This window comes from Miscanthus floridulus, chromosome 18, assembly GCF_019320115.1.
Source record: "Miscanthus floridulus cultivar M001 chromosome 18, ASM1932011v1, whole genome shotgun sequence".
NCBI lineage: Eukaryota > Viridiplantae > Streptophyta > Magnoliopsida > Poales > Poaceae > Miscanthus > Miscanthus floridulus.
In genome coordinates this window covers 123,908,195-123,921,287 of record NC_089597.1, presented here as the reverse complement: position 1 = coordinate 123,921,287, position 13,093 = coordinate 123,908,195, and the positions used below count along the sequence as shown (strand labels likewise).

Sequence of the window (13,093 nt, the reverse complement as noted above, 5' to 3'; positions counted from 1 at the left end):
TCTGTATGGAGAAAGCTTAGAATAGCGAACTTTAGGGGTACCAAAAAAGGTTAATTTTGAGCACAAATGGCAGGTGTCCAGGATGATTTGCTTTTTCCATCTATTTGGCTTCCAGTTTTTTTGGATGATCAGAGTAATGGTGAACAATACACACACAAACGAGTCATATCATTCAAGCAGTGCAAGAGCGTGTTTAGTCAAAAGCATTGTCAAAGATTTCCAGAGACAGGTGCCTGCGCCAAGACCGGTACCACTCCAGCCATCCAGCCAGCTTCCTACTCTACCAACATCATTGCTAATAACAGCTGGTGAAGGCACCACATCCTAAACACCTTCCACTGTTTTATGATGTTTCTATTCCGCTTTTTTTTTTAAACTGAGGCGTTTAGCCTATGCGGTGATACGAACCATTACATATGCATGTTCCTGTTTTGCATTCTTAATGAACTGAAGCACTTTGCCATATGCAATGATGACCTACTTCTCCCTGACAACGATCCAATTTTGTTTCCCGCGCTTCACTGCTATCTGCAAAAATTGCTACGATTGACTATTAAGGTATTATGATTCTTGCTCTTTCTTTAGTTGTTCTGATTTCTGCTATTTCCTTTATCATTCTTCTCTTCTTTGCAGCTAGGTGCATAGCTTATATGCCTGTTACAAATTTTATTTTTGCTTTCATTGTAGACTGTAATTGAATCCTAAGGACAAGGACTGAGTATGCTATTATTTTTGAACTATGAGGTTAAACTGCTGCAACTAGATAACTTCTTAGGTAAATATTGAATTTCCTCTTAGTAACTATTGGAAGATAGAGAATTTGTTCAGATCGGTTTCTAGGGTTATCGTCTTATTTTGCTTATATATTACTTTAGTGGATCCTTTTCTGCCACGTCGATGCATCGTGTTTGTTTACCTTGATAAATACAGTCCGCTATTTGTAGCATCATTTCTCCTGTATTTTAGCACATCCATAAATTCTATGTTCATTGTATCCCTTTCCATGCACATTTGACAACTTCATGTGTTAGAATGAACAGTGATTTTTTAGCGATTGTTGTTTCATGACCTTTTTTCCTGCCTCAGCACTATGGTTCGGTGACCCTCAGCTTTATTGACAGTGCTTGTGCTGGCATGCTGGACTTTTCTATTATATTTACCTTTTCAGTTATGATCACATCTTTTTACTTCAATTGAAAGAGTACCAGGTACATACTACTATATCAATGTGATCAATTTTTATTTCATTCAGTTTCTCTATACTGCCTAATTCCATGCTCCGATCTTAATAAAATATATAAACATGTTTAGATCTGTGATTGCATTTCCAAACGACCGCTGACGCGCGCGAGGGCGCGCGTAATGGACTAGTTCAAATAAACCGACAGAGGGGAACAAGGCAACCGCCTCCCTGCCAAATAACTGATCCAAAAAGGAGCATCATCCATGCAAAATTGCAAATCAAGTTTGTAAGCAGCCACTTTTCAAAAAAAAAAAGTAAGTTTGTAAGCAGCCCTTGCAGGTTGGATTTTGACATTTTGTGACGGAATCAAGGTGTTTCTCAGGCTTGCTGCCGCAGCAGCCACAGCGCTGCGCTGCTGCAGCAAGCAGCACCGATCGCATCATGCTGGTGTGATCGATTCTGTCCCTCATAAGCCTGTTGATACTATTTTGTCACGAAAGAAAAAAACACTGTATCAATACGATCAAGCGAGTGCTCCCCCAAACAATCCTTCGCATCCTCTGTTTCTAGTGCGGCGTCCAGCCGCCGGCGCCGCCGTCTCGTCCATCCGCCCAATCCGGCCGCCTCCCGCGCCCTTCACAACCACCACTTCCACCACCGATACATCTTCGTCCACGGCCCCCGACCCGGACGGCGTGGCCGCGGACGTGGCCACCCTCCTTTCCCGCTGCTCCGGCGACTGGAAGCTCGCCATCGCCGCCTCCGACATCCCCTCCCGCCTCTCTCCCGATGCCTTATCCTCCCTTCTCCGCCGCCACACCTCCTCCCCTCGCCTCCACCCCAAGCTCCTGCTGGATTTCTTCTACTGGTCCCGCTCCCGCCTCGCGCCGTCGGCACCGGCCCCCGACGTCTTCGCCCACCTCGCCGTCTCCCTCTGCGCCGCCGGCCTCTACCCTCAGGCCAGCGGGCTCCTCGACCAGATGATCCGCGCCTACCCCACCCCTCCCCTCGTCCTCAGCTCCGTCCACCGCGCGCTCTCTGGTTCCGACCAGGAACGCCGGCCTGTCATCCTCGACGTGCTCGTCGACACCTACAAGAAGACCCGGAGGGTCCGGGAAAGCGCCGAGGTTGTCCTGCTGATGAAAGATCTCGGCTTGGCGCCCAGCCTTCGCTGCTGCAACGGGCTGCTCAAGGACCTGCTGCGCACTGACGCCCTGGATCTGCTCTGGAAGGCGCGCGGTTTCATGGACGGCGCCGGGATTTCGCCCGATGTCTACACGTACTCGACGCTGATCGAGGCTTACTGCAAGGTCTGGGACTGAGTCTGCCAAGAAGGTGGTTGAGGAAATGCGTGAGACGGGATGTAGCCTGAATGTAGTGACCTACACAATACATTGATTGGTGGTCTGTGCAGAACTGGAGCCGTTGAAGAGGCGTTTGGATACAAGAAGGAGATGGAGGATTATGGGCTGGTTCCAGATGGGTTCACTTATGGCGCAATCATTAACGGTCTGTGCAAGCGTGGCAGGCCGGATCAGGCAAAGTGCTTGCTGGACGAGATGTCTTGTGCTGGGTTGATGCCTAACGTGGTTGTTTATTCAACTCTGATTGATGGGTTCATGAGGCAGGGCAATGCAGACGAAGCTTTTAAGATAGTCAAGGAGATGTCTGCTGCTGGGGTGCAGCCGAACAAGATCACCTATGACAATCTCATCCGGGGTCTCTGTAAACTGGGGCAGATGGGCAGGGCTTCCAGGATTCTGAAGCAAATGGCTAAGATTGGTTATATGGCTGACACTATGACTTATAATCTGATCATTGAAGGTCATCTCCTACAGCATAACAAAGAAGAAGCTTTTTCGCTGCTTAATGAAATGAGGAAGGGTGGTATTTCACCTAATGTATACACTTACAGCATAATCATCAACGGGCTATGCCAAATTGGTGAATCAGAAAGAGCAAGTGGTCTCCTTGAGCAAATGATTGCAGATGGTTTAAAGCCCAATGCGTTTGTTTATGCACCTCTTATCTCAGGCTATTGCAGGGAAGGTAGTTTCTCATTGGCTTGTGAAACTCTCAAAAAGATGACTAGGGCAAACTTAACCCCTGATTTGTACTGCTACAATTCTCTTATAATTGGACTGTCTAAGGTGGGAAAGATGGATGAAGCCATAGAGTACTACGACCAGATGCTGGAGAAAGGGTTTCAGCCTAATGAATTCACATATGATGGTCTGATTCATGGCTATAGTATGACTGGGGATCTAGAAAAGGCTGAACAGTTACTCCATCAGATGCGAAACAGTGGACTAAACCCCAAGGATTTTATCTATGCCCACATCCTAGAAGCTTACTTCAAATCAGACAATCTTGAAAAGGTTTCCTCTAGTCTTGAATCCATGTTAGAAAAGGGGTTAATGCCAGACAACCGTTTATATGGAATCGTGATTCACAATCTGTCCAGCTCTGGACATATGCAAGCTGCTGTTAGTGTTCTCTCAGTGATTGAGAAGAATGGATTAGTTCCTGATTCGCTTATATACGGTTCCTTGATATCTGGTTTTTGCAAGGCAGCTGACATGGAGAAAGCTGTTGGTCTTCTTGATGAGACGGCTAAAAAAGGTATAGAGCCTGGTATTTCATGCTATAATGCCCTGATCGATGGGTTTTGTAAGTCTGATGATATTTCTCATGCCCGTAATATCTTCAATAGCATATCACGTCAGGGATTACTCCCAAATTGTGTGACATATACAACTTTGATGGATGGATACTGCAAAGCTGGTGATATCCGTGATGCAATTGATCTGTATAATGAAATGCTTACAGATGGGGTAACTCCAGATGCTTTTGTCTATAGTGTGCTTGCTGCTGGCTGCTCAAACTCCGGAGACCTTCAACAAGCTCTGTTTATAACTGAGGAAATGATTTTTCGGGGATATGCAAGTATTTCTTCTTTCAACACCTTGGTCCATGGCTTCTGTAAACGTGGAAAATTACAGGAAACTGTGAAGTTTCTCCATGTGATGATGGACAAAGACATAGTACCTAGCCTGCTGACTGTTGAAAATATTGTGAGTGGACTCGGTGAGGCTGGGAAACTCAGTGAAGCGCACACAATTTTTGTTGAGCTGCAACAGAAGAATGCTTCACATAGTGATACAGATCATTTGTCCTCATTGTTTACAGACATGATAGATCATGGACTAGTTCCTCTAGATGTGATACATAACATGATCCAGTCTCATTGCAAACAAGGCTATTTGGATAAGGCTTTGATGCTACATGATGCTCTTGTTGCAAAAGGTGCTATTGTGGGCTGCGCATCTTATCTTGCTTTATTAGATGGCCTTTGCAGGAAGAGCAAACTGATTGAAGCTTTAAATTTGCTAAAAGAAATGAAAGAGATGGGTATTTGTCCTTCTGAGGATCAGTGTATGACACTCTTAAATAGTCTTCACTCATCAGGATTCATCCAAGAATACAATAAAGTGTTTGATACTATGCTGTCTTACCAGTGGTTACAAAAGGAAAGCAAATTCTGTAATTCGGTTTGTAATAGTCAGGAAGCTGTGAATGCAGAATAACTAAAGACTGTAAATTTATGAACCCCTTTTTGATAGATAATAGTTTGAACGGATTAGTTCACTCCATAGAATCCATCTGCTTTCTTCTTGTTGCAAATCAGAAACTATATGCCTGTGCATAGGTTAATCTGTTTAGTGGTCCTGCACTTCTGGTTCAGGTATTACTGGTGGATGGTGAGAGGAGGCTGTGTCTGTGAGTAATGCAAAGAGTGCAACTGCATAACAATGATGCTAGAATTGATAATCAGAGAAGGGACATAACTGCAGATTAACAAATTTTCTTGCTTTGATTTACCCGTGTAATTAGTTTGGTTAACTGATTTCGTTTGTTGTCCAACTATAGGATTGCCTTGTATGGGATTCTTTCCCATTTTTCTCTCTTTAATACAAAGATACATAGCTCTACTGCGTGATCAAGAAAAAAAATAACTACTATTTCTCAGCTTCATTCTGATCAATTGATTTCCAGATGCATCAGTGCTAGTGACTACTGAGTTTGGTGATGCCTTTGATCAACCAGAAAACAAGCAGTTCTTCATGTTGTAGATGTAGGCCTGCCAATTTCTATTCATTTATTTATTTGCAAAAAATGCAGATGCTTAATGCGTGGACCCCCTCAGTAAATTGATCTCTCATCTTTGCTAATCTGGACAGGGCTTTGATGGGAAGATTTCGATGATTCTTAGATGATTTCGAAGTCAAGGAAATCCCCTTCCTGGGACGCAAATATACTTGGTCAAATGAAAGGTCTTCAACGCCCGTTAGGTTGGATCGGGCTTTCTGTTGCTCAGAATGGGAGGACATTTTCCCTGATGCTGTTCTGCAGAGCACCGCCTCAGTTGTTTCTGATCATTGCCCTCTTATTCTCGGTTTGAAGGTTAGCACAAATGGCAAGCGGTGTTTTCATTTCGGAAGTTTCTGGACAAAAATCCCTGGCTTTCTGGATGCTGTTCAGCAGAACTGGAATGCTCCCGTCGCCTCATCTCTTGCAGCAGCTTGCCATGCACCATGTCAGTCACCGGGTTTCTTTCTTTGTGGATGATGCTGTGATGTTTCTGAGACCATCCTGCACTGATCTTCAGACCATCAAACTCATCCTTGATTATTTTGGGCACGCCTCTGGTCTCCGAATAAATTGGGCAAAAAGTTCAGTTTCTCCTATTCATTGTTCTGAAACTGATTTGCTACTCACTTCAGAAATTCTGTCATGCCCGGTCAAGGATTTCCCATGCACTTATCTAGGCCTTCCTAGCCCAAGCAGTTTGGGCCGAGCAGATTATCTATCACTACTGCAGTACACCGGCAACCGAAGAAATCACGCTGGCTGCAGTTTGTATCTATTATTTCGGTTATATTCGAGAAACACGAATTTGCTTACTGTAATGGTTATAACGTCTGAGTAGCGCTGTTTCAACAAATCCTGTACTGAATCATTTTCATTTCAGCATGTCAAGTGTTATGCACCGTGCCCGCTTAGAATTATATGATACGTTTATGTGCTGAATGATGCACGCATGCCTGACTGAAGTCATCAGGCGCATTAGAGCGCCTTGGAGTAAACAGACATCAATAAACTAATAATAGTTATTCAAAGAACTAGACCGAGCCCTAAATCAGCTGAAGAGAGGGAAGCAAAGAACGACGAACGCCTGAGGAGATCCTACATCTTGCTGGAACTCTATGCATCTTCCGTTGGCTTTGCTCCAAAAGCTTTGGTGCCTCCTTATCCTCGATCTTCTGAATCGTGTGAAGACGTTTGATCTTCTTGGCTTCTTCGTAACCCTCACGTAGCTTCCGTTTAGTATTCTCCATCTTCTCGCTTTGAGTGACGATCAGCTTCTTGGTCTCCATCTTCTCGCTTTGAGCAGCGACCGGCTTCTTAGCCTCGATCTTCTCGCTTTGAGTGACAATCAGCTTCTTGGCCTTCATCTTCTCGCTTTGAGCGTCGACCGGCTTCTTGACTGCTGTAGAGATGCCCTGGCGTGGGATCCGATCATCAGAGAGCTTGTCGAGCTCCTCCTCTGCTGTAGCTTTAGCGCCGTCAATGGCTGTGCTCCACCCGCGCACGACGTCGCCCGCGAGGGTGCTGATCCGGGCCGACCCGTGCTTCCCGAGGGCGCCGACGGCCCTTGCGAGGTCGGTGGACGCCAGCGCACCGTGCGGGACGGGCGCCACCCGCAGAGTCTGGAGCGCTTCCACCATGGCGTCGTCGAGCGCGGCGCAGAGCTGCTCGGCCACGCCGTCGTCCACGGCGCCCCGGAGCAGCTGGACGATCCGGACCCTCACCTCCCGGAACGCGGCGCGCGGGTGGCCGGCTGCCTCGATTGCTTCGTCGATGGCGCCGAAAGCACTGTAGAACGGCCTCCAGCGTCGGAGCGGGCTCCCGCTCTCCTCGTTGGCCATGGCGGCGGCGGGATGCGAGCAAGCAGCGTAAGAGCGTAACCTTGCGAGATTCGAGTCGTGGATTGGAGTGAATATATGAGAAGGTGGGATCGAGTCCGACTGGGTGCGTGGACGCGTTTCGAAATCGAATCCGACTCTCTCTGCGCCAAAAAAATACGCAAAAATGCTTTTTTTTCCTCAAAAAAAAGTCCAGTACATACGCACCGCGCCATACTTGGTGAAGGCGGCACTGCACCGGGCCAGGATGGGGGCTGGGGGCGCTAGATCCATCGACCATTGCCCCATCAGCATCTCCGTCCTCCTCCAGCTGAGCCATGCCTCTAGCGCTCGCCATCGGGGATCCTCGCCACGGGACGGGTGCCCATCCAACCGGGATTGACGCGACACAGCCGCCGCCATCCTCCTCGCAGACGACAACTCTATGCTCATCCTCCCCGATGGTTCCCTACCCCAGTGCAAGCGGAGACGGAATCCCCCTCCCCGTCCCTGTGTTTGATTCCGTCGGCCTGAGGTGCTGCCAGATCCAGCGCCACCACCGGTGGCCGCACGCACCACGACGTGTGCCTCCGCACTTCGCCTCTGGTACTAATTCATGCGGAGTGTGATTCCCTTGTCTTGATGTGATTGATTGCGGCCAAGCAAACCCAACTAGTTTCGGTCCATTCATTCCGATTTTGTTTTCTGCGGCTACTGTTTTGCAAGAAAATTGTGGCGGTTGTAGAGACATCATCATCCATAGACCAGCCTAAGATTGTTGCCCAAACTGGTATGCTTCTATGATTTGATTTTTCTCCTCTCAATAGTGCATATTGCATTAAGGTATATGGATCAACATTGTTCAGCTACTTGTGACTTGGAATTAGATAAATGAAATCTGTATATTTTGATATCTCTGATATCTAGGCTAATCTTCTCATTACATACAGTCTACTTTCACCATCCAGGGCATTCTCATTTGATCGTGCATTCTTTATGGATTTAGTTCAAAATTGATGCTCCTGTCCCCCAGAGTCGCATTCTCTTATTCTGTATCAGTAACCAGTCATTCTATTCTCTCACAACTTAATTTATGTAAAAGAATTTTAGAAAAGGGACTTGCAGTAGCGTAAGTACCACCATAGATTTACCAACTCTGTTTTTTTTTTCAAATATTGATGTGAACATGAACTTCAACTGTAATATCATGCATATATATGTACCCTCACAATGCAGTCCTACTGAGATGCACGTCTTATGAGAAAGGATGCAGGCCGTTTGTTTGTGAAGACCAGACCCGCTCAAACTGTCTTGAGAGAATTAAATTTGCATATGAACTGCCTTCCAATGTGAAAGTTTCATCGTTAACTGTGCCTCCTCTTGATAGCATTTTTCATATTGTGCCATCTAATGCAAACAACCGCCCCAGCTGCCCTCTGTGTAGAGGTGATGTTATTGGGTGGATTGTTATTGGTGAGGTTCAGCTGCATCTTAATCAGAAGAAAAGGTGCTGTGAAGAGGAGTGCTGCATGTTTGTTGGTAACTTCAATGAGCTTCAGAAGCACACGCAACAAAAGCATCCAGATTCACGCCCTTCAGAGATTGATCCTGGAATCATGCTAGGCAAGTTGATTGGGAGAATTTCCAGCAACCTACTGATATTGTAGATGTCATGAGCACAATACATGCACAAGTTCTGGGAGACTGATTCAGTATGGGGATGATGACACTGGTGAGGACTATGAAGTTTTCCGCAGGGTTAGAGTGAACTGGTGGTCATGTATATTCTGCAAGGCATTTTCATGATCTAAGAAATCGTAGAAGAGCAAGAGCAAGGGAAAGAAGAGGCAGTGGAAGGAGGAATGGAACCAGGCTAATCTGGAAAATTTTAATCTCGAGGTTCCAATACAATATGTTGAATTAAGGGAAATTAGATTTGATGAAATTGATGATGAATATATACTCATAGGGGCTATTCCTAGTATTGCAGAACCTGGAAGAATGGCCAGTTTCCATTACAGGTATGCAGAAGTAATCTTTTTTTCAATTTTCCTCACATCTGTTGGAGTATGCTATTACAAATGTGTAGTACTAAGAACCAAGGGTCATTCCAAAAGAGAAAACTCACACAGTTGCACAACGTGCTCATGCTATTCCGAATAAACCAAATAAAACACAGATGATCTACAATACGAAACATGAAAGACAAGCATAAGCATGTTTTATTTTATTTTATTTTGTTCTCGTCGTACATCTATGATGCCTACCTGAGCCGGTGAGCTGTTCAGCTGTATGTATTGTTGGTGTAAAATGTGGTCGAAAAGTAAATATTTATAGTTTTGACGTGCGCTGTAATCGGATGTGGCCTAACACGCGATGATACAGGATTTATACTGGTTCAGGCAACGTGCCCTACATCCAGTTTCAGTCGGTCGGTGACTTTATTCCTGAACCCAGATGTTTGAAGTTTGCTGTGGGGTTACAGACGAGTAAGGAATGAGAAGGGGTGTTAGAGGTGAAGGATCAAGATGCCCAAGAGGAGGAGGTGAATTGGACTAATTCTAAATTTTTTTGCAATAATTAAGTCCTACGGTTAGCCCAATTAACCTCTTGTGTCTAGAAAGTGTTTCTATTGATCTATCGCACAAAAGTTTAGCAACCTGTGTTCCAATCCTACTCTAGTATGACAATTCTACAAATATAAATGACAAGAATTAAATTGCTCAAAGTAAATGCTCAAAGTAAAGAGAGGAGGAACGCGGCGATGTTTTGCCAAAGTATCGGAGAGTCGCCACTCCCCACTAGTCCTCGTTGGAGCACCCGCGCAAGGGTGTAGCTCCCTCTTGATCCGCGCAAGTATCAAGTGCTCTTTACGGGTTGATTCTTTGACACTCCGTCGCGGTGAATCACCCACAACCGCTCACAACTTGAGTTGGGTCATCCACAAGCTTCGTCGGATGATCACCAAACTTCCAATCACCACCAAGCCATCTAAGTGATGACGATCACCAAGAGTAACAAGCACGAACTCTCACTTGACCATGATAAGCCTAATGAGAAGGGTGGATGCACACTATGCTACTCTTGATCTCACTAATGAGGGCTCTCTTTGAGATTCTCAAATCTCAATCACCTCACTAGGACCTTGCTCTTCTTGGCACTCTCAAAGGTGTTTCTCAGCTGTTGGAATGAGCAAAAATATCCCCACATATGAATGGAGGAAGTATTTATAACCATGGCTGAAAAACGAACCGTTATGTGCCTCTACGAGGTGACCGGATGCTCCGGTCATGTTGACCGGACACTCCGATCAGTTCTCCCCGAACTCCAGTGTTTAAGTTGTGACCGGACGCGTCCGGTCGTGATTTTCCCTCTCTGGAACCTTATTGGAGTCGACCGGACGCTGGGACTCAGCGTCCGGTCACTTCATCTCTCAGCGTCTGGCCGCACCAGACGATTTCACCTTGGTCAAATGAACTGACCGGACTCTGTGCCAGCGTCCGATCACACCGGAATCAGCGTCCGGTCAGTATTTAACCCTCCATTCACTTTCAACTCTCGATCGTACGTGAATGAAGTTTGCTCCAATGGATCTAAGGGCTTTTTAGGAGCTACCTAGTGCTAGATTTAGCAAGTGTGCACCACACCTAACCCACTAGACTCACCTAGGTCAAGTTACCCGTCCATACCCCCTTAATAGTACGGCCAAAGGAAAAACAAAGTCATAAACTACTCTAAGTGTCTCTTCAACACCAAACGACACTTAGAACTAGTCCATCCTTAACCTTGTCGTCCATCCTTTGAGAATCAAAACGATTTCCATCATAGGGGCATGACCACCTTGATAGCCCAATCGATCTCCATTATCATGACCTAACTTAATTACCTCTGCAAAACACATGTTAGTCACAGTAATCACGTATTGTCATTAATCACCGAAATCCAACTAGGGGCCTAGATGCTTTCAATCTTCTCCTTTGTGGTGATTGATGACAATACCACCTCGAGTATGTGAAAGAGTTGAGGTTTTTAACATGCTTGGTTTATATAAGCTTTTAACAATAAAAATAAAAGAGTTAGGCAAGCTTATATAACCCAAGCCAACATGATGTACTCAAAAGATATGAAATAAACATGAGTACAAGTAATAAAGCTCATTTGCATCGAAGTTAAACGTGGAAGCAAAGCAAATGAGCATAACACAAGTAATATGACATAAATGATTCAAAGTAGAGAGCACACATGTCAAATATCACGAATATCACGATCACATTATTATCACGATTACGATCACACTTAAGTAGTTCAATGCATAATAGTAAACATGAATGCATAATGTATCACACATAAAACTCTAAATGGTAGATAAGCTAATAGATAGACTCTTCCTAAATAAGTCGCTCCCCCTAAGTCTAACATACTCGATCCCTCTGCCCCTTTGGCGTCAAACACCAAAACCTAAGGGTCGATCGGTGGGGCTGCAGCGAACGAGTCAGGCGCTGAGGTACGAGGAGCGAGCTAGAACTGTGTGCCATCATCATCTGAACCAGAGCTCTAAGCAGTCTGACCCTCTGTAGCTAGAAGCGATGCTGAAGCGGTATGGGTCAGATGTTGAACTGGCGCTGCCTGCTCTGATGATGCAACTAACGAATGGAGCGTCTCTGTAGTCCTAGTAATAGGTGCAACTATGGAAGGACCTGGGACATGTAGCTCTGGCAGAGTAGGCTGCCCTATCAACTCACTGAATGAAGCACCAAGGCTCCTAGAAACTAGTGTGAGCACTGACGAACTCTAAGGCGGAGTAAAGTCCGTATGAAGATGTGTGAACTGTGGGGCTGGCACTGGCGAAGCAAACCACTAGGACACCTGCTCTGTAGGTGAAGGAAACTATGGCACTGGCGGTCCCTGACTCTGAAGCCCACTGGGCTGTAAAGCTAGAGTCATAGAAGTGGTGGCAGGCTGAGCAAGCTGGGGCGAAGGTTGTGATGGTGGAGCCCCAATAGCTATCACAACATGCCGCATAAACCCAAGTAGCTGCTGCTGTATGAGAAGCTGCTGCTAATGCATGGCCTGCTGCTGCTGTATAGCCTGCTACTGCTACTGGATCGCCTGTTGCTGTCGCTGGAACTCATCCTGCCTAGTCTGAAACTGTGCGAAAGTAGCAGCGGTCTCCTGTGCCTAGCGAGCCTGATCCTACCTCATCCGCTCAAGTATGGCAAGTAGAGTGGGATCTGTCTGTGGTGCAGGTGGAGCTGAACTGGAGCTACCGACCTCATGGTCATGTCATCGAGGAGGCATCTGAGGAATATCCCAGCAATCCTCATCTGAGCTGTCGCTGGGGTCGCTCTTGACCATCCCCTCCTACTGAGCATCAAGCTCCTCCTCCTCTATAACTGCTATGCCCCTGATGGTCTCATCCTGCTGAGCTGTAGTCTCTAGCATCTCTGGACATCGGCTCGGCTGGCTGGGTGTCCTCACTGCACTATGTCAGATCATCTGAGTCATGTTGTATATAGGGAACTCTGTAGTAGCACCACTATACTCTGCCAGCATATCTGGTGGCCTCACAGTAACTGCCCTGTAGATCAAGAATGTAATCCAATGAGCATATGACAGCTGCCTATGACCCCTAAACCCCTCTGCAATAGTATCCTCCATCTCTGATAGAAGGAGATCCCAAATGTCAAACACTATCTGCTGCATCAGAGAGTTCAGTAGCCATAGCTGTATGCGAGTCAATCCCTTGTGATACCTCATCCTCGGAAGCAGTGTTCTCATAATAGCATCAAGCACTCTAGCAGTAGGAGTGAGATCACTGGGTGTCCTGCTCGACCCCTCGCTGAAAGGCTATGTGAAGCAATGGCAGACTAGATCTATAGGGGGTACCATACCGCCATGAGGGCGTCTGGGAGGCACTGTCTGTCCATAGCAAACCTCATGAAGC

The 13,093-nt window shown here is 46.1% G+C and overlaps 1 protein-coding gene and 2 pseudogenes across 3 annotated transcripts; 2 read left to right on the top strand and 1 right to left on the bottom strand.

Moving 5' to 3' along the window:
• The first annotated feature begins 66 nt into the window (after window positions 1-66).
• On the top strand, window positions 67-6,217 carry LOC136524576 (pentatricopeptide repeat-containing protein At5g61990, mitochondrial-like; annotated as a pseudogene).
• LOC136521882 (probable mediator of RNA polymerase II transcription subunit 26c) lies at window positions 6,194-8,307 on the bottom strand. 3 transcript variants are annotated; one of them, XM_066515652.1, is made up of 2 exons: window positions 7,388-8,307; window positions 6,194-7,213 (listed from the first exon to the last, which is right to left on the bottom strand). In XM_066515652.1, the coding sequence occupies exons 1-2, from the start codon at window positions 7,600-7,602 to the stop codon at window positions 6,379-6,381; spliced, it is 1,050 nt and encodes a 349-aa protein (XP_066371749.1). In that variant the 5' UTR covers window positions 7,603-8,307; the 3' UTR covers window positions 6,194-6,378. The 3 variants fall into 3 exon arrangements, with proteins under 3 accessions (XP_066371749.1, XP_066371750.1, XP_066371751.1); XM_066515653.1 differs by having other exon boundaries at window positions 7,378-8,306; XM_066515654.1 differs by having other exon boundaries at window positions 6,194-7,313; window positions 7,388-8,301.
• A 59-nt stretch (window positions 8,308-8,366) lies between these two features.
• Window positions 8,367-9,649, top strand: LOC136524575 (uncharacterized; annotated as a pseudogene).
• Window positions 9,650-13,093: the final 3,444 nt, after the last annotated feature.